Genomic DNA, 21805 nt, shown 5'->3' on the forward strand with positions numbered 1-21805 from the left:
CATTCATCTGTAGAGGTCAATATTTGTTGTCCTCAACTTTGTACAGTTGTAGCAGTCAATAATTGTTGCAGTCGGTGTTTAAAGCAGTCTACAACAGTGTATGATTTGGAGCCACCAGTATCTGAAGCAGTGAATATTGGTAGCAGTCAAGGTTTGATGAATATTTGTAGAAGTCAATATTTTTGTAGCAGTCAATATTTTTTGCATTCAATATTTGTAGCAGTCAGTATTCTTAGTGGTCAATATTTTTGCAGCAATCAGTATATATTTATGCTGTCAGTCTTTTTATGTTGCCACTCTCTATCTTGTCCAGGTGTTATAAATGCGATGAGGCCATTAATCCGGCGGAGAGCAAGAAACTTGCAGAGTGCATGGACTGGATCAAGAGACAAGCTTTGCAGCAGCGGTCTGCGGAGAAAGCCTCCGGTAAGCACAATTTATGCAGTCCTCACTCAAACAGGAAGCGTGGAGTGACAGGGAGCTGTGTTCACTCTGACAGGATGTGGCATAATTTTAGAGTTCGAAATATGATGTAGTGTAATACCGCAATGTCAAATCAGCTGTCCTTGAGGGGAAGAGAGTAAAGATAGAGAGATGGATGGATGGATAGATTTAGATAAACAGAAGGTCAGAGAACAGATAGATAGAAAAACCAGAGGAAATCCAATTTCCCAATTCACCTCAACAATTCAATTACAGATTGAAATATGAAACCACTCTGTTGTGTCTGCCGTATAATCTCATTCTTTTTTGTTTTGTTTTGCTTTGCAATATGTAGAAAGTTTGGGAAGGATTTCCGTCAGTTTGGAATTATTTCATTATGTGATTCATTGTAGAAGGGGACAGCCCTTGATCTTTCATAAGTTTTTCCAGTTCATGCAAAACTTTTTCCATGTAAGCTTGTTACAGTATGACTTGTTAGATTAGCACAATCTAGTTTAATGATTTAAATGCCTGCCAGAGAGAAAGAAAGGGATCCTTGGCTATCTTCCTACAAGTACTTGATAAAAATTGTGTATTGTATAGCATGTTGCAGTTGCTGTCCTATGAAAGGTGTGACGTGTGATATGAATGTTACGGTGTATTTGTGATTAAAAACACAGTTGTACACGTGACATGGGACCTGTGTGTATGTCCTTTTCAAGCCAATATATGAACCAGGGCCTTGTTACCTAAAAGTTGCAATCAAACATAAATCAGGAAATCAAACATATGTCTGTGAATGCTCAATTCTGATAGGCTGATGCCTGACTTGTGTTTGATTTTCTGACTTACGTTTGATTTCATCTTTTTATGCAACAGGGCCCATATCTTTCTTTCTGTAGAGCACTGACCCTTTGAATCACCCCTTCAGTATAATCTAGGGTCATCCTTTGCTTTGGTCTGTTGTGACCTATGACATGTGAATTATTCGAAATCCAGTAATAATACCTAGCTTTGATGCAAGTTGTCTCTTAATCAATAAGCACAGGTTTATACATTACATAATTCACTTCTGTATGGTAGTCACATCAATCATTGATGCATGGGGAGATGTAAATATAAACACACTTACACCTTTGAAGACACTGAACACTGTAGACGTTTTTAGAATCAGTTTGTACCGATAACCCTCTTGTGTTGGCTCTAGATGGAAGATACTTATTGATATTGATGATAACTTTTTATTACATCTTTGTAAATAGTTACAGTGATCTATGTTGGGGTACTCGTTGCACTCTCTCTGACTCTCTCAATTCCATGGGGACCATTTCAGCAAGGTGGCCGATTTCCGGCACTTGCTCTTTTAATTCAACTGCAGTGAAGATTATAGACAATATGCTACGCTGATTATGGCATTTTGTTTTGTTTCATTTTTTTTTCCACTGGCAATATCCTCTCATCCTATTTAAAATTTGCTTTGTTTGTTTTGTTTCTGTGTTTTTAATTTTGTCTGGCCTGCAGGCAAGAAGAAGAGTAAGGACTTAGACAGCGATGAGAGCCATGTGCGGTCCTCTGCCTCCCCAATCAGGTCTCCCCCGAGATGGACCCCTCAGCCGAGATGGATTTTCGCCCGCTGCCAAAGGTCAAGGTCTTATGGGAATTAAAAACACACGTATAGTAATACCTGCCAAAGGCGGTAAGGCCGTAATACCAGCTAGTATACTTTCTCGTATACCAGCACCCTGGTCACATGAACAAACCCACATTCCGCTTGCCTCCGTCAGTAGCACGCCACCTTAGTTGTGCCTTATATCCACTGCACAAGCACATCATCCTTCCGCAATAACATTAAAAGGGAAATTCCATCCTGATATAATGTTGCTTTGTATACAAATGTACAACAGAAAAGTCATAGAAGTAAATCAGTTTTTGTTGTTGTTGTTGTTGTTGTTGTTGTTGTTGGTTTTTTTTTTTTGGGGGGGGGGGATACAGACACACAGAAAAAGAGTTTGATTTATAAAAGTTTACAACGGTAAGAACAGGTGAAAACCGTGTGATGTAAATCCCGAGTTTTTGTTTGTTTGTATTTAATAAAAAAATGTCACTAGTATTCATTTTTTTCAAGTAATTTGGCACAGAGAGAACATGCCCATCAAGGAGAACACACAAAATGGTGTTACTCTTATCACATACAAAGATTATGCCTGAAGAAAAATATTCTGAGGAGAAAAATGAAACTTTGTGAATGTCTGTGTACAAACCAAATGGAGACCTGCACAAAACCTAAATCACAGTTAGCAACTTTTCTTACTTTCTATTAAAACTTTTATAGATCATAAATCTTTTTATACATCTCATTTTGTCCTCTAATTTTCACTGATATATGTCTCTGATCTTCCTGTTTTTTTTTTGCAATAAAAAAATAACACGCTTAATATCAGGATACAATTTCCCGTTAACATCCGACTAGGTATCCATGTATACCAGTATGTAACCAGATGTTGTGTATAACTTGTCTTGCTGAAGGATTCAAGTGGTGTTGCGAGGTTTATTGACCTGTAGACCCTCATATTTAAAACTTTGTGTGCATCCACTATATTTTGAACACTGCAAGATCTATACTGGATTCACAAAATAGGCATAGAAGCCTGATGTGCCAGATGATGATTCATTCATTCGTTCGTTCGTTCGTTCGTTCGTTCGTCCATTCATTTGTGCAGCAGGATGTGTCTTGTCAATACAAGGCACATTGTGACCATGCTGACTATTTGCTGACTATTGCTAGTTACCTGCTGGAGAGTCCAGAGTCAAAATTCAGTTTGTGGGGAGAAATGGTTTGAGTGAAGGAGCTCTACTACCGCTGAAGAGCTCAGATGACAATTGTCTAACTTGAAGAAGTAGAAAAGAAATAAATTGATAAGGAAAAAGGGTCAATTCTACAGTTCGTTTGATTTATGTTTTCTTCAGTCCATGCCTACTGTCAAGAGAAATGCTCAGACTTATCACTTCTGACTGTGAATACTTGATCATGTTCCATTCTGCCTGTGATCGTAGAACCGCTGAAAACATGCAGGTCATTTATTGTCTAGGTTTGTGAACTTTTCTGTCTTACAAATTGTACTTATCATCTTGATTGTGACCAGATATACACTTGTATGCAAGACTGCACTAGATGATACACCTTGATTTCTCCTCTGGATTTTTTTTTCCTTCTGCAGGGATTGAACAATTTAGGAAACACCTGTTTCTTTAATGCAGTTATGCAGGCAAGTTCAACTCTGTTTCATTTCAGAACTTACAATGTAAAGTCCAAGTTGAGTGTGTAGAGACTACAAAATTGTGTTGCATGACAGAAATCCAAGATTTATGGATAGTGACGTAACCTGTTTGTTTGAAAGTGAACAAAAATACATTAAAAATGAATACCCCCTTTATGATGTCATTCTCACATGTTGCATTATTTTGATATATATTGATAGACTGAAACTCCTCTCTCTTGTTAGTGGGTATGTCTATGTGATGCTTCATATTCAAACCTAATTTTAGGTTTTGTGTTAAAGTGGAAGGCTACTAACTGATCAGTGGGAATCAGTGGGAATGCTGAGGGATGATTGTTCCAATCCTTGTGGGATTCATTTAAGAGTACATTATATATCTACTGTTGTGTAAAAATTCATTGCTTCGGTCATGGTCTCATATTCAAGTAATGTGCAGTTTAATGTTTCCAGGTTAGCGTGCCTGGTCAGTGACGGGGCATTAAACTGGACATTACTTGAATATGAGACCATTCTGAAGCAATGAATTTTCACACAACAGTAGATATATAATGTACTCTAAAATGAATCCCATAAGGATTGGAACAATCATCCCTCAGTATTCCTACTGATTCCCACTGATCGGTTACTAGCCATCCCCTTTAATATGAATAATATATATGGATATCCCATTCAGAGTACATTGTCTTTTGGTGCTTTAAATTATATTAACTTATACAAAAGATTGCACTTCTAAACAATTCTGTGAAAAGTTCAGAATTGAATGAGATGTTGAGATCAGTTCTTACACTGTGGACTTTATAGTTGTGATATTTTTGCTATTGTCAAGTTGCTATGACATACTCATGACATCAAACGAGTGTCATGCAATTGAAGAAATTTAATGGAGGTTGATTCTGACAAATTTTATTGTCAAGCGACATTTGACCTCAGCAGACCGTGAGTTCCTCTAGATCCTAAAAATATGCCTCTATGACAAAAGATTTGGCTTATTCCTACTGCCTGTAGAACTTGACCCAGACCCACGTGCTTCGGTCTCTGCTGCATGAGAAGTGGTCGTCGGGGAAACAGGTGGACGTTCCCTTGGATACCCATCTCTCTGTCGCCACCAATCAGAACGGATGTGGCGGGAAGGACATTGACAAGGAGGCCCTTGTGAGTTTTGGTTTCGTTGTCGAGCTTGAGAGTTGGTTTCCTGCAGTGTTCACTGGGATATGAAAGTGATGCTTACACTCTTTAAAGGGAATGACCAGGCAGACACTGCTATACGATGACAAAACTCGGGTTTCGGTTTGGGTTTGGCGTGTTGGAATTCAGAGCTTAGATTTGACTTTGAGCTGCAGGATGATGGCTGGAGTTATACTGAAGAAGGTCAGGAATCTGTAACTGATGGCACTTCAAACACATCTCCAGTAATTGCATTAATTAGGATTTCAAATATTATTAGAAAAGGTTTCAGGTGTTTTGAAACCGTGGATGAGAAGGGTAAGTCCCAACTATGAATTACTACTATGATTTTACATGCTTGAGTGCATTCGTTGCTGTCACTGTCTCAAACTATAAAATTTGAATAATGAGATAGTTAAACCTCAATCAGAACCAGCTCACATCACATCACAAAAGATTGTACTTTAAGGGATCAAACTTGAAGTTTTCACAAGTTTTGTTACCAACAAAATTCCTGACATTTTTAAATCATAGATTATATTGAAAAGGAAAGTTCTAAGCAGTATTAAAAAAAGCTCCTTTACATTTAACCCAATGAGGACGAGACTCGAGTATGCTCGGGCAAGTGTCTATGGAAAATGCGTGTACTGTTGTAGCAAACTCAGCCTGTCCTCAACGGGTTGATATGTCGTGATTATGTTGATGTTGAAGTTATTTGTAATATCAGATGGTGTTCATAAAGCACTGTGATTTACTCCAGACAACTTTGCACCGATGCAGCTCGTCTCCAAGTCCATTTTGTGGCTCTCATGTATTTGGCTCTCATGTATTTTGATTCTCGAGTCTCACAATGCTTTAAGGTATAGAAAATGTGAATGCTTATTTTGATTTAGAGGAAGAGTAACTTCCCCATGCTATATTAAAAAAACCCAACAAAAACAAAATGAGCAAAGGTTCTGCAAATGTGAAAGATTTTTGTGCAGACATTTTTCAATTCCAGGAGAGGAAAGACAGTCCGTACTAGTGTCACAGTTTCAGAAATGTCTGGGAGTGCAATGAGCCCTTGAAGTAGATTATCAACAATTTTTGTAACAATGATTGTGTCATGTTATGTCTTTATCAAATTAGACGCCGATCACCATCACAGTGACTGCTCTCCATCCGCTGACAAGTGCCCTCATTGAGTTTCTCGATGAGATGCAAAAACCAACCAAGTCACTCACTCTCAACCCTAGGGCCCTCTTCAACCAAGTGTGCAACAAGTGAGTCAAAAACTGCCCCCAAACACTTCTAGACTCTTAAACGTGTGCTTCAAATTGATTGCTATGCATTATATTGCCTACCTGACATTTAATTGTAAGTTGAGTTAACCCATTAGCAATTGCAACGCCCCAAACCGCGCATCTTATTTCTCCCTAAAATGACAGGAACTTCCCGTCCGTTTATTCTTTTTTCCTTTGTAGTTTTATGCTTTGTAATTTCTTTTGTTTTCATATGGAATATATAATCATGTAATTTGAAAGAGGTCAAAGGTCAGCAAAAGTATGTGTATGTCAGAATTAGTTTTATGTCACACCTTTCTCTTGGTAAAGTCTTAATAAGCTTCCATATAAACATAAATAAAAAAAAAAAAAATGCAGTGAGCTACTTTACATCATTTAGACGGTTATTGAAATGAGAGCGATATCGCTTAACCTTCCAGCGAACCATAAGCCATTATGTACAGAATGTTCAGTTGCCAAAGGGTGGAATATCTGCAGAGCCATTGTATATATAAAGTTATTTCCATTTAAATTGACATGTCAAAGATTTTGAGAAAAATTCATATAGATGTCCCATTATTCAAGGGGACTGCATGGACGTATCATGAAAAGTGTCCTCATAATTAGGAGTTGGCATGATCTGTAGTTTAGTAGTGTTCCATTATACTTAAACTAACACCTTCTGGTACTGAAATGCGTCCATGAAGTTGATCAATGCATACAAAACATCTGATCCCTTGTATCCCACTTATGCGTAGGTAGCAATGTCTCAAAAGAGTGACAGGGTAGCATGATTGATCTTGAATTGCTGTTTTAAATTCAGAATGTTTTTTACTGGGCAGATATTTCAAAACAGCAGAGCATAATATCATGTGAGTTTTAACCCACAATGGCGGCAAAGGTTCAATGGGTATATCTCAAATGCCCCTGATGTACCCGTGCTCATGTGATTTCTGGCCTCGTGTCTGCAAAGGTCATACATCTGTACTTCAAATCTTCACTGCAAGGTCATGTGTATTTCTAACCAACAGGGCGGCAAGGTTCAAAGGTTATCAGCAGCAGGACAGCCACGAACTTCTACGTTACCTCCTGGATGGCATGAAGGCTGAAGAGATCAAGGTAAGACAGGTCTGGTCTGTTCAGAATTTGAGAGAAAGAAGGGCATAATTCCTACTAGCTGCTAAAGAAGCATTCCAGATAATTCATATAATTTCACTTTTTGTGGTAAATAAATTGATAGCTCCATATATAGATTTATGGAATGTACTGTGGTCCTTGAGCAGATTAACCAATGCTCAGAAAATCCCAAAACATGGTACACTGAAGCTGAACAAAGATGATGACATAGGAGGCTCTTACATATACCAGTGGTTTAGCAATGTAATTCCTTCACAATACCACTTGCTGAACATGTTCACCTGTGAAGAATTGTGCATGCTTTCTTCTTTTGCTCTGCTTCCTTGAGCACCCAGCCATGCATTGTGTGAAGGTGCCGCTTTATCATCATTGTTCATTGAGATTTGTTATTAATTCTAAAAACATTCTTAACGCTCATCCCAATCACTAGAAAAGTTGAAACTATTTTACCCAGTATGACCAATTTATAGTTGTTCAGTTGAGAGAGTCTAAACATCATCCGGAGGTCTCCTCTAACAGTGTTAACTCTCATGTGTAATAAACAAAGACAAACTCTAACCCTAAAAGTGGGGGGCATCCCCTCGTTTGCACAATAATTCTGCGAGATCAAAGTTTCTTGACAAGTTCAAACGCGCAGATTTGAGACCAAATTTGCAACATTCTAACAGTAGCCCATTTTGTAAATGCATGTCACGAGATACGCGGATTTTTTTATTTTGTGTAATTTTCTACAACAAGCTGTGTTATGTAAAAAACCTGTTATTTGTACTATTTATCAGTATGATTGGCAATCGTGAGCATAGCCAAAAAGCCTATTAGGGTAAAGTACAATGTATGTTCAATTGCATTAAAAGAAATTTTGAATTCATTGATACGAGTCGTAATATTTTCTTTGCAGAGGATGCAAGCTGTTTGCAGGTGACCTTTGACATAAAGCAAGATCAAGAACTGAGGCAACCAAGAAGAGTAAAGGTGATGCATGTTTGCAGTAAAAGAAAAACCCAGCATTAAATATAGTTCTAAAATGTGATAGGGATCTACTTAAAAATTTATCCGTTTATCGATGCTTAAGTATTGTTAAACACACACAATAGTTATACTAAAAATGTTTGTGGTAGTTATGTTCTGTTATGATAAACACTGATACCTTTAGACTTTATTGCAAAAATTTTGTATGGTAGGATGTTTTGTCATACGACAGACTACACAAGCATCAAATATTTCTTGAAAAAAAGTCACTGCTCCCAAAAGTTAACAGTACCATTGAAGTGTGTTCAATGACATTAGATGAGTGAATTATTGTAGGATGATTATGTTACTAAATTGTATGTATTTCTTTGCAGAGGATGCAAGCTGGTTTGCAGGTGACCTTTGACATCAAGAAAGCCAAGATCAAGAACATGGATGAGGCAACCAAGAAGAGGATTAAAGGTAATTAACCCGTTGAGGATGAGTCCCGAGTATACTCGGGCAAGCGTTTATGGAAAATGTGTGTTGTAGCAAAATCAAACTGTTCTCACCGGGTTAATAAACTGTACAGTGGTTATAATGGTACTTGTACAAAATCTGCAAAAAGCAGGGAAGATGCTTCCAGAATGATTGTAGATGAATCATGCTGATTAATACCGTAATCGCCTTTCTTTGCAGTCTGTATGTCACAAGATTGTTTAAAAAAAACCTTGACGTGTCTGACTTATGTGTCAATGGCATATGCATCGTGTAATAGTGTGTACCATCCTTTCTATAGAGATTATATGTCTGCAGGATTGTTAGAATGCTGTGGGGGGGGGGGGGGGGAGAGAAGAATTATTCTATCAGTTGCTGTATGACTCATTAGGTGCGGTCAGACTGGCAAAAGATCAAGAAGGTTAAGTTCGCGATCTTTAAGATCTCAAAGTTTTGCCGGTGTGACTGCAAACTTCCCGCAAAACTTCCCACTCCAACTGGGGATATTTCCTCCTATGCCACCCCCGCCAAAATTCCCGATCTTTTGCCACTGTGACCAGGAGACAAAGGAATGCGAAGATTTTACGATCTTAAACTTCTCTGTCTTTTGCCAGTCTGACCACGCCTATTATGCTTCTTTGCATTTGTGCCATCTTTGGGGGAGAAGGCAGGTGAATAAGATTGTTTGAATTCAGGGAGATAAACTTTCAGTATGTTTGTTTGTATATCATGTGTGTATCTTATTGTGATTTTGGCACCCCTCTATGCAGAGTACGGCAACCACAGCAAGCACACCTTTGTGGACACGGTCTTTGGTGGTCATCTCATCAGCTCTGTCAAGTGCAACGAGTGCCATAACGTAAGAAGCAAACAGCGAAATCATGTTTCGGGGGGGGGGGGGGGGGGGGGGGGGGGGGGGGGGGAGGGGAACCACCCTTTGGCAGACCAGTCAACCATTTTTAGCTCACCTGAGTTTAGGGTTCAGGTGAGCTATTGTGATCATGTATTGTCCAGCATCTGTTGTGCATAAACTGAGTAACAAATTTTTAGCTTCTCCTTGAAAACCCCATAATGGGTTTTCACCAAACTTGACAGGTAGCTTTCCTAGGGTGACAGTATCTCAATTTGTTCAATTGGGCACCATGCCCTCCCTCCCCCCCCCCCCCCCAAAAAAAAAAAAAAAAAAGAAATATATGAAAACAAAAAGAAAAAAGAAAAAAAGAGTAAATGAATAAATAAAATGTCTAGAAATAGAAGTAAATAACAATTAGTTTAAAAATGTCTAGAACAAGTGAGTGAGTACATATGTGATTGTAGTTTCAAGTTTATTCATGGGGGATCAGAGGGAACAATCTTCTGAAAGTGCATGGACAATTTTTTTGTCAAACTTGACAGGTATTATTGCAGGGATGATAGAAGATAAATTTGCACAAATGAGCACCATGCCCCACTTGTTGTTTTATTATGATTTATGATTTGGATGGCTGTTTGCCATTGGTGAATTGTCATTTTCATAAACACTTTGCCTGAGATTTTTTTTTTTTTCAGATTAAACACATCAAATTTTCTTCTGTCAAGAGAGAAATATTTATCCATTTATTTGATTGTGTGTGTTTTGATTATGTATGTCTCTTTTATTTCAGTGAAAAAAACTGCATAGTCTCAGGCATTTCCTATTTTTTCCCCCTCAGATCTCAGAAATTTTGGAACCATTCCTGGACCTTTCTCTGCCCATACTTGAAGCCAAGGTATGTGAGATCTTTGACATTTCTATCTTTCTGTCTTTGCATAGTGTGTGTGTCTGTGTCTGTGTGTTTCCCTAAGTCATCGCCATTTCCTTAAAAAAAAAAAAAAGTTATGTTCAGTATGTCTTTATTCCTTGTTACAGCTTACATTACACAGCCATATACTCCACGTCATAATCCCAGAGAAGTAGAGCATGTTGGATAAAACATTTTATGTCTGTGGGAGAGATTTAGCCATGCAGCTTTTGTTTCTTAGGTTGTTGTTTTTTCAAATAATTTTTCAAAAGCAGGGAATGTGCTATGCATTTGTATTTGATTGAGGCTGGCAGAGTGCCAAAAACCAATATTTCAGCATTGAGATTAGGTCACCCTACAGCAGTAATTCTAAAGTCTTAATATGCAACTGTTTCTTAACCCATCTAGGACAAGTCCCATGTATACTCGGGCAGGTGTCTATGGAAATGCGTGTTGTAGCAAAATCATTCCGTCCTCAACGGGTTAAGAAAGACAGAGAGTGAGATGTAGAGGAAGAAAGTTTGGATGGCAGAATGCATGCTGAACAATTTACCCTTGTTACATGACAATTATTGATGTATTCAACACACTTTTGTACTGAAATTTACTTTTTATTTTTTTGTGTTTCTAGTAACTTTATGCTGACTTTGTAATCTCACTAGAACGGTATGATAATGTATTCATCCCAGATATTTCAGATTATCTGTCTTTGAAGCATATTTGTTGACTTCTGTTTTGACATCTGTTGGAATTGCTAGCCACTGCCCGAGAAGATAAATAGTTGCAATTTTTCATTGCACCAAATCCACTTAATGAAATGCTCAAGGTGCACTCGGAGATGAAAGAATGAAGATAGGTAAAGGAATGGGGAAAGTTTAGATATCACGACACAAAGAAGTTTCAGCTCATTCTTATATGACCCTGTTAAATACCTAGGACTAAGAATTTATGAGTAAGACTTATGATTAAGAATTTATGAATGTTTGTGTTTTCTGTTTGATGTAAAGGTTACAGCACAGCGCAGTAGAGTATATTTACATAGTAGCTGGGCTATACAAATTTGTCTAATTATTATCATCATTAATATTATTATTATTATTATTATCATTATTAAAGGGAAGCAAACGAAACCTGTCCACCAGCAAGAGTGTGGACAAGCCGGGTAGCCAGGTGACGGAGCAGCAGCCTCCCAGCGAGGGCGACAAACTCGTCAATGTGGCGGCCGCTGCCCAGGAGACGGAGACGCGGACGCTCAGCAAACACCAGCAGCAGAAACAGAAAGAGAAAGCAAGGAAAGAAGCCAGGGTGAGTTTGATTTGTTACTCTAAATTCTGTTTTATTCTCAAACAGATATTCTTGCAGAAGAAGAGGCTACATACATCATCATGAGATGATACGTAGGCTATCATATGTGCAGTGTGAGTAATGGTTATTTGTAAGATCCATATTAGTTTAGCACTGAACTATTGCTTGCTAGTAGATGCTTATTCCTTTGGTAATATTTGTGACAGAAGTAAATAAGTCTGTCTATAATCATAAATATTAATATTAATATAATATTAAACTTCATGTATCATCACTTGATCTGTTCAAACTGATTCAGAGGAAAACCAGAAGAAGCCGAACAGCCTCTCAATCGGAGGATGCGGACCCAGCCCTGGATCCTAAGAAGGACTCGCCAGTCCAGTCGGAGAACGAGGAGGAACCCAGGGAGGAAGGCGTGGGCTACCGGGATCCAAACGATGCCGACAGCGAGGCGTCCGTGCTGGACCGGCTGAGTAACGCTGGCAGCAGCCGACGATGCAGCGAGCAGGCCGCTCCCAGCATCCACAACAGTCTGCCGGAGGTGACGTCCGACAGGGAGAAGGAAGAAGCCAGCTGTATGGGTCATGTGACCACCAGGCCAACGGATGATGACGATCAGTCGGACGTAAAGGACAAACTGAATGGGGCAGATAGACTCTCCTTGAGTAGTAGAGCCAGCACAAGTAGCAACTCCTCCAGTAGACTCAGCCCCGTGCCCTCACAGCATTCATCAAAGGCGTCGGGGGCCGAGTTGTCGGGGGCAACGGATGAGGAGAGGAGGAGTAGCAGTAAAGGGGGCCCGAAGGGGGATGCGGATGGGGTGGAGGTGAAGAACGTGTGCGTGAAAGTGGAGCAACTGAGTTTGAATGAAAATGGGAAGGAAGGGCCAAAGGTTAATGGTGTGATAGAAGAGCATCTAGGGAAGGGGGTGAGTGGTCGCAAGGGGAGTGCTGATAGTGATGGGTGCAAGGAGGCGGTGGTGCAAGAGAATGGGATGGAAACCAAGGAAGACAAGGATGAGAAATTGCACGGTGGAAACGAGAAGAACTCTGACGGGCCACCGACGGGGATTGCTCCTCTTGCCAAAATCCACGAGTTAGGTGATAGCCTGGTCGACTGCAATCACGTCGACTCGAAGAAAGACAAAAGCACGAGCGTCACGCCCGCCAAACTTAACAACTCGACCTCTGTGTCATCAAAAACTAGCAGCTCTAAAACCGGCAGTCAGGGAAAAACAAAACCTCACCCAATATCAACCGCAGCTGCATCGAGGCTCAATGCCTCGACCCACAGCACCACGAGTCCCCCCGTCTCCCCGATCTCTCCCACGAGTAAGACTCGTGTCGCCTCAACCCTCGCCCAGCGCTACCAACCCAAGAACCAGGAGTGCTCTGTGATGTCATGTCTGAATCAGTTCACGGCGCCAGAACTCCTCACTGGCAGTAATAAGTTTGGCTGTGAGACCTGCTCCAAGATGCACAAAGGTGAGTCCAAAGGATGCCTTCTGGTGCTATGACAACAAGAACATAATCTCAGTCCCCCCCCCCCCCCCCCCCCCTTAGCTGTTGCAGGAAGCAGGAAGTGTTTCATCCATTCACTTATTGATTCATTGATGTTGATATTTTTGTTTTACACCTTCCTGTTGATAATGGAATTCTCCATCAAGGGAAATTGTATCCAAACAACATTCTCATGGCAGTACAAGAAAATGAAACCCACATGTATTATGTAGATTGAGTGAATGCAGAAACCTGTACAACACATCGGTGAAGTTTGAGGAAAATCACACAATGTATTATATAAAATGTGGTACAGCCATCACTGGATATGAAGACTGCAACAGTTTGTGATGTCATAGTAGGGCAAAGATATAAAGAAAATTGAAAGAGAATTTCACAGATTTCATTTTATATGAAAAGTACACATTTCTTCCTTGTGTTACTGACATATGTTGAGGACAATTTTCTTCCCCTGTTTTCTGAAAGATGTTTAATGAGCCCAGTGCTCTTTCATTATGCTAGAAAAATTAAGATATGTTGATTTTGAAATTTCATATACTTACACTGTATATCATATGGGTTAGTCAAATGCCAGTCATTGATTGGATGATCATGATAATGTGATAGTGGACCATTTGTTATATTCTCTCGTCGGTAGAATGTACTGATATGCTCACCCACAAGAGAACGTTTTGATCTATCATGGATGCATGAAATAGCAAAGAATAGCAGTTCAAACCCTTTGGATGAAGCATTCTGTATGTTCCCTCTGCAGCCAGTCAATATTTGTGTGATAATTATATTATATTGGATGGCTATGAATGGGATACCAGGGAATATTGCACGAGTTAGGGCCAATATTGCATGAATCAAAGATGAGTGCAATATTGGCCCTAACGAGTGCAATATTCCCTGGTGTTCATAAATCAAGGCCATCCAATATAATTATTATCATCTATACAATCAAACAGAGCAAGCATAAACCTCACAAAATACCCGGCTTCTACTCGTCTTGGAAGTTGACTCGGCAGTCACATCCCAGCGCTGAAAAGGGGAAGCCCCTAAAACTGCGTATGAATAAACAACTAGCAAGATGTTTGCGCGCTTGTGAATTGTAGCAAAATGACGCGCACTAGTAGCAAGCGTTTGCGATTTCAGCAAGCGCTCGCGCAATAGACGAGACAGAATTGAATATGGTGTGATCTTGAACGGCAAGTAACAACGGTAGCCTATGGTGAATTAATACGTTGGCCTATGCGTTTCGTTCAATATGCTCTGATATTGAACGGTAAAAATTGAGCGGACTACAATACGCGCTTTTAATGCGCCGCTAAAACGTCCTATATAGATGATAATGAACTTTATTCTTTGTATCAGAGTGTTATGATGGTACAGTTAGAAGTTGATATTGTGCTTCCTTAACCATAATAGTATAATGACATTGCAGTTTATTTTAACAGGGAATTATGGTTATGATTATTAGGGCCATCCACACAGTGAACATCCCACTAGGACTGCATTTCCTATCAGAAGATTACATACTCCTTTTTATTCATGTTGCTATCCACATGGCAATTCCAACATTGCATCATACCGATTCACCACACAGTGTTAGGAAGACTACTCATCTTTTCACTTTTCCCATCTCTTCTCTCCTCGGTCCTTTTCAGTACTTCCCACAAGGTGTACTGCAAACCTCCCCCTATGATGATAAATATTATGTTGTATTTGTTGACCTGAGAAATGTGTAGACTGTGCTGTGGCTATATTGCCTTCCATTTGATTATATTGCAGAGGAAGGGAAGAGCAGCAAGACGGTGTATACAGATGCCAGTAAGCAGCTCCTCATTCATCAGCCCCCACCCATCCTTACCCTCCACCTCAAGAGGTTTCAGCAGGTGAGTGAGGCACCTCATACAGAGAATAACTGATGCATACATATAAACAGTCATATTGCAGAGTCACCTCGCAGTTACAGTCCTGGGCCCTGTTTTATCAAAAGATAAAATCAATTTTTAATTTCCTTAACACACAAGCTGCCATAGACTTATCATAGAAATCAACGTTATAATCAACTTTAACTCTTCATAAAACAGGGCCCAGAGCCACCTCACAAGCAAAGAAAAAGAAAAAGAAAAAGAAAACAACAACAACAACAACCAACAAACAAACAACAAAAAACCAAAAACAGCAACAAACCAAACAAACAAAACTAGACAAAAACAATCAGGAGACTGGTGCAGAGACTTGACATTCAGTGCAGAAGCCCCTCACACACAGCAAAAGACTAACATTCATTGGGAATCATAAGCATTGAAATCATAGAGATTCAGTACTGTTGAATCAAATTGTCAAGTCAAGCTTCTGCTTGCTCATAAGTGAAGATCCTATGTGCTCCAGTATATACCCGGCAGAGGTCATTCACGAGTATAAATATATTACTAATTATTACATTCAATAAAAGTCATATGTGAAGGGCATGTAAAAGCATATTACTCTTCTGTTGTACCAAGAACAGGTCTGAAGAAAATTTGTCTTGGGAGAAAAATGAAAATTGCCGACTTTTTGTATACAAACTGAATTGAGAGCTGCTTTAACTCCTACATCACGTAGAGATGCCAATTTGTCGTACTCTCTAACTTCAACTGATCTTTTTGTATATCTGATTTTTTCCCCCAATTTCTTTCCCCAAATATTTACTTAATAACTTCTCTTGATTTTTGTCTTGTTTTGTTTTCATACAAAGCAACATGATATCAAGATAGACTCTCACTTTAACCCTAACCAGGCTGGGCTCTTTTGGCTGTTCTATGGCTGGGGGGGAGGGGGGTGATTTAACCTAACCCAGGCGTCGATCGCGCAATTGCCATGAAAATTGGCACATGCATTACCTGTAGCGTAATCTTCCAAACTATACAAAAAGAAATGGAAATTTTCGTTGCAATAATTAATTATGCTAATATATGCATAAAATTATACATTTTGCTCTAAATCAGAAAGTAAAGCTCCTACAATCCTAATTTTTGGTGATAACACTCTTTGTAGCATTCCTAACAATGTACTTGAAAAACAATCTGGTATCAAAATCAATTTCTTATGTATTTTATTGTTTTATGAATTTCTTAAGTATTTCTTTGTTTTTGACCTTTTGTTTTTATCAATTTTTTTCACAAAATTTATGACAGAACCTACTTTAAGCATAATTATGCTAAATTTAATTAGTTTTAGCCTAAGAAAGTGGAAATAATCATATCTTTCTGAATAAGAAGAGAAAACTCCATTTGCATAAACTTTATACACAAAATCACGTTTTTGAGCCATTTTCGGTCTGACAAGAATGTATAAAAGGTCGTGCAGCGTCGTAACAGTATGTCCGATTTTCGCAAAAATGGTGTCATAAGATGTGTGAGACTTAAAAGTAAAAAGTCAGCGAGCAGCGTGGTCAAAGAGTTTCGCGCGGCAGAGTAGTCATGGAAAATGTCGAGGGGGGATTGATTCAAACTCCCCCCTCCAGCCCTTTTGCATGATATGATCATTTGCTAATATAGAGATGCAATAGAGACCTGTCATAACAAATGCTAATTTTGTGGTATTTTTTATGTTGTTAGGTTGGTTACAATCTCCGCAAGATTACGAGGCACATTGACTTTCCCATGACGCTGGATGTGGCGCCATTTTGCAGCTCAGCATGCAAGGTGAGTTGGGATAGTTAAAGGGGCATTCCAGACAATTTTCATAATTTCACATCATGTAGTACATAAATCAACAACTCCATGTGTAGATTTTTGGGATTTATTGTGGTCCTTGAGCAGAGAAACCAATACTCCACAAATCTTGAACAAATTACACTGAACAGTGTTGATGACATAGGAGCCTCACATATCTCAGAAATGTAGCATTGAAATTCCATTACAATACCGCTTGCTGAACAAGTTCACCTGTGTATAATCTATGTAGCTTTCTTCTTTTGTTTTGCTTCCTTGAGCTCTACCATATCATTATCCTTGTTCATTGCAATTTTTTATAAATTTTAAGAATGATCTTATTCCTCATCCCAATCACTATAAATTCTGAAACTCTGTACTCGGTATAACTAATTTGTAGTTGTTCAAATGTAAAAGTCTGAAAATCATCCGGAGGTCTCCTTTAATTATTAGTCAACCGTGCCTTAGTTGACCTTGCATGAGTAAAATTTTCTGAAGTCAAAGAAAAATTCTACCTCATGTGGATATAAACATGAGTTAATTCTATTGTGTAGGTTCAAAATCACGTAAGTCAAAGGGCTTTTGCTGGTCCTTTTGGATGCGACTTATGTGAGGTTGACCATTTGTCAGAGCCAGTCATTTTGAATCATGTACTTGTTCTGCCACTGCATTTGTATGCTTGTCCCGTAGATCAGGGGATTCTGACACTGCGTAAATGCTGTAACCATTTAAACAAAATACAAACAATTGAAAAATACCATAAATTTGTATCACTGTTATTGAAACCAAATGCTATATTGACATACTGTAAGAGTGGATATTTTCGTGACTAATTTTTTGCGCTCGGCCGGCTAACAAGAGTTTCGCGTGTTTTTAATTCAGCGGAATCAAGACATCAACTACTGGAACATATGGCAAGCAAAAATATTCGCGTGCTTTTATTTTTGCGCTAGTTTCTGGTTTGCGGAAATGCATGAAAATTTCCACTTTTGCAGTACTTGCTGGCATTGGAGCCAGCTTATTAAAGAGGGTTAAAATTTTGCAATGTGCTTTTGAAAGGATTGTCTGGGATTACCAGTAGGCAGATTAAAAGGCTGTTATGTCATTAAGTAATTTCCAGCAATGATGATTTCATCTCATATATCATAGCGCTAAATGATGAGCATTAGTGGCTAACATCCAGTACCATACGTACATTGTGGTGTAGGAAATGCTATGAATAATTTTATGGTAAATCTTCGTCAAACCATGGACATTTGATCATTGCCTATATGTGACCACTTATCATGGTCTCTCATTTCAACGTAGGTCCAGTGAAAACTGAGGTTCGGTCAGTAGTGTACCTTCAGAAGGTACAATCCTTGTGGTCTGTTCAAATGGGCAATATCTTCAACAGTGTGTGCCATGTTGATGTCTTGTTCTTTGCAGCGATATGCCAACAGTGAAAACCGAGTGCTGTACGGCCTTTATGGTGTGGTGGAGCACAGTGGCCGACTTCAGTTTGGTCACTACACTGCCTTTGTGAAGGTACGTCAGCCCAATCGGAAACTCAACCTATACACTCTGGGGATCCCTCGGACGCTGAACCTTCTCAACGAACAGTGCGAGAGGTTGCAGGCGGAGAAATCAGAAGAGCGCCCTCAGAAGGAGCACGGGAGGTCGTCGGCAAAGAACGGTGATGATGGGGGCGACAGCTCGTCGGGGGAGAACTCGGATAGGAGATCGGATTCGCAGAACAAGTCGAGCAACTCCGCCAATAACATTTCCGAGCGCAACCACATACAAAGCCCGGTATTACCCTTTCACGCTGGACGCAACGTCAGCTTACCGAGTGGCAAATGGTACCATGTGAGTGACACACATGTAGCCGAAGTAAGCGAGTCCAAAGTTTTAAGTGCTCAGGCCTACATTCTCTTCTACGAGAGGCTGGTTTCATAGTAGATGGTGAAACAAGCACAAAAGCTTGCATTTTTTCTTCCATTATTATTTCTTTCTGATTTCATTATGTTTCATTTCACTTCTCGTATGCCATGCTTCATATTGTCATTCTTCATAGATGACCTAACTTTTTTTGTCACCAGCAAATTTATGCTGTGATGATTAATATTTGAGTTCATCTTGTGATGTCATGTCTCTCTGTTCAGATTTTTTATCTGCTGCTATTATCAAATTGAATACATCTTTGATGAAAGATTCATTTATTCTTTGGTATTTAAAGGTAACAAAATATAGTAAAATTGATATAAACATTTGTAGCTGAAAGTAAATGTTGAGTGTAGATAATTATGATTGGTGTTTTTTTTAAACTCTATAAGCATTAACTGAAAATTAATTGAGGAGCTGAAATTTATCAATGTTTGAGGGTTTTTGCCTCCCTGCCTAAATGATCAAATTGACCAAAGTTAGTGAGGAAACAGACACTGATAAGAATGATGAAGCTGCCAAATTTGTTTTCATGATGTTTTGTCTGGTGAACCTTCAGACTGACATCAGATGTAGAACCTTTTTTTTAAAGATTTTCTTTTCCTTTTTTTTTCTGTTCTAGTGTTTTTAACATATTGTTATGGGTCAGGAAGATGAGGGAACCACTGCAGGATGTTATCTCCTTTCATCAAGGGGACAAAAAATGCTTTAAGATACGTATATGCGTGTCTTACCTGCATTCTCGTGTCATTTTTGTGTTCATATTTGATTTTCAGATATGCATGTATTACCCAAACAATAAAGTACGTAGCACTCAATCGATATGTTACAGTACCAGCATAGACGGAGGGGGATCTGGGCAAAATTGTTGAACTACTTTATTATGCCTTATTTTTCTGTCAAAGTATTATAAACTTTTTTCATATGTGTCATCAATTTGGCATGTTTTTGGAATCTGCTGGAATAAGGAGAAGAAGTGACAGTATGGCTATTTAGATTTTATCCAACAGCTGAATGGATTTTGTTCTTTATCACTGTTACAGGACTTTCTTCTTTCTTTCTTTCTGAAATGCGGAGGCATATTTGGAACTGTGGTAAAGTAAACTCAGACAGTTTTATGTCAAATGCCAAATGGATGTGTTATGTTGCTAGTATCCCCAGATTAAAAATCTCAAGAATAAATATTAGTAGTTTTTAGTCAGTTATTATTTTTTTTAAGTGTAAATACTGTACAAGCAGCTGATTCTGTGAAATATGTTTATTTGAAAAAAAAAAAGAGAAAAGAATCATGATGTGCATCATTTACCTCAGATATACAGCAGAAGGTAGAAAAAAATCCCCACAAACTCTCATAGAGGTACCTCTGTGCATTGCATCATATTGTCATTGAGGTGCCTGTATGTTTACATCATATGATCATTGAGGTACCTCTATGTTTACATCATATGATCATGGAGGTACCTCTATGTTTACATCATATGATCATGGAGGTACCTCTATGTTTACATCATATGATCATGAAGGTGCCTCTATGTTTACATCATATGATCATGGAGGTACCTCTATGTTTACATCATATGATCATGGAGGTACCTCTATGTTTACATCATATGATCATGGAGGTGCCTCTATGTTTACATCATATGATCATGGAGGTACCTCTATGTTTACATCATATGATCATGGAGGTACCTCTATGTTTACATCATATGATCATGGAGGTACCTCTATGTTTACATCATATGATCATGGAGGTACCTCTATGTTTACATCATATGATCATGGAGGTACCTCTATGTTTACATCATATGATCATTGAGGTACCTCTATGTTTACATCATATGATCATGGAGGTGCCTCTATGTTTACATCATATGATCATGGAGGTACCTCTATGTTTACATCATATGATCATGGAGGTACCTCTATGTTTACATCATATGATCATGGAGGTGCCTCTAAGTCCATGTTTTGCATCATATTGCTATTGAGGTACCTTCAGGGTACCATATTTATCATGGAGGAATCTTGATGTGGTGATAGTCTTAAGAAAAAGGAAAGACATTGAACTATGAACTGCTCAAGGTTAGGTATAACTTTGATGTAATATGGTAATAATGACTCATAGGTTTAGTGTGACATTCGTATCTACAACTCATTCATGTTCCGTCTTTATATTCAGTGTAGACAAATTTGTCTACTTATTATTATTATTATAATTGTTAATAGAAGTTAAATAGAAGGTCATTTTAGCAGATGAATTTAACTTACAGCTAAAGTAAAGGCATGAAAAAATTGCCACAAGGCCATTTCTAGCATACATGTAAGTACATCCCAAACTGTTATAAAAAAGTAATTTATTCAGAAGGTAATATTATGTGTCTTTTGTAATTGGTAGATGTCACTCAGGAAACTGATTTTTTTCTATTGCATTAGTATGTTTTCCTAATTTTATTTGAATAGTTGAACATAGTCTAACAAGGGCTAACAAATTGGATGATGAACTCTTTAAAATGCAATGTATTTACAGAAGTGCTGATCATTACTTCTGAGCATATCTGAATACAAACATTATTTTAAATACTTTGATGTGTAAAGTGCAAATTTTAAAGGTTGCGATGGCATAGAGAAAGTGTGTTGAACTCTTTGCTAGTTTAGGATGCACTTTTTGCGTCACACAGTCACAATAATACAACAAACTACTAAACCCAGCCCCTTCCAGCTCCCCGAATTAAGACCAGAGAAATTATTTTAAAAGAGAGAGAGAGAGAGGAAAGCAACAGTGGATTTATTTGAGGTTTTTTTTTTTTTTTTTTTTTTTTAAACCTCAAAATAATACAATGCAAGCAGTGCTGGGTCCCTGCTCAGTGCATGCCAAACTACTCAGGTATTATCATGCACATC

The 21805-nt window shown here is 38.6% G+C and overlaps 1 protein-coding gene across 1 annotated transcript in view; it reads left to right on the plus strand.

Moving 5' to 3' along the window:
* Window positions 1-19038, plus strand: part of LOC139717505 (ubiquitin carboxyl-terminal hydrolase 16-like) — a gene marked incomplete at its 5' end in the record, with an annotated part of 29113 nt that extends 10075 nt beyond the window's left edge. Inside the window, 15 exons of the mRNA XM_071629010.1 lie at window positions 314-426; window positions 1945-2065; window positions 3209-3257; window positions 3642-3689; window positions 4707-4853; window positions 5994-6127; window positions 7159-7246; window positions 8608-8695; window positions 9481-9569; window positions 10402-10458; window positions 11587-11775; window positions 12074-13259; window positions 15069-15172; window positions 16883-16969; window positions 18407-19038. Coding sequence (XP_071485111.1) covers window positions 314-426; window positions 1945-2065; window positions 3209-3257; window positions 3642-3689; window positions 4707-4853; window positions 5994-6127; window positions 7159-7246; window positions 8608-8695; window positions 9481-9569; window positions 10402-10458; window positions 11587-11775; window positions 12074-13259; window positions 15069-15172; window positions 16883-16969; window positions 18407-18916 — 3010 coding nt within the window. The remainder of the gene's footprint in view (window positions 1-313; window positions 427-1944; window positions 2066-3208; window positions 3258-3641; window positions 3690-4706; window positions 4854-5993; window positions 6128-7158; window positions 7247-8607; window positions 8696-9480; window positions 9570-10401; window positions 10459-11586; window positions 11776-12073; window positions 13260-15068; window positions 15173-16882; window positions 16970-18406) is intronic.
* Window positions 19039-21805: the final 2767 nt, after the last annotated feature.

The sequence above is a fragment of the Diadema antillarum genome, unplaced genomic scaffold (assembly GCF_040938485.1).
Source record: "Diadema antillarum isolate AM-2024a unplaced genomic scaffold, OU_Dant_1.0 scf00000076, whole genome shotgun sequence".
Lineage (NCBI taxonomy): Eukaryota > Metazoa > Echinodermata > Echinoidea > Diadematoida > Diadematidae > Diadema > Diadema antillarum.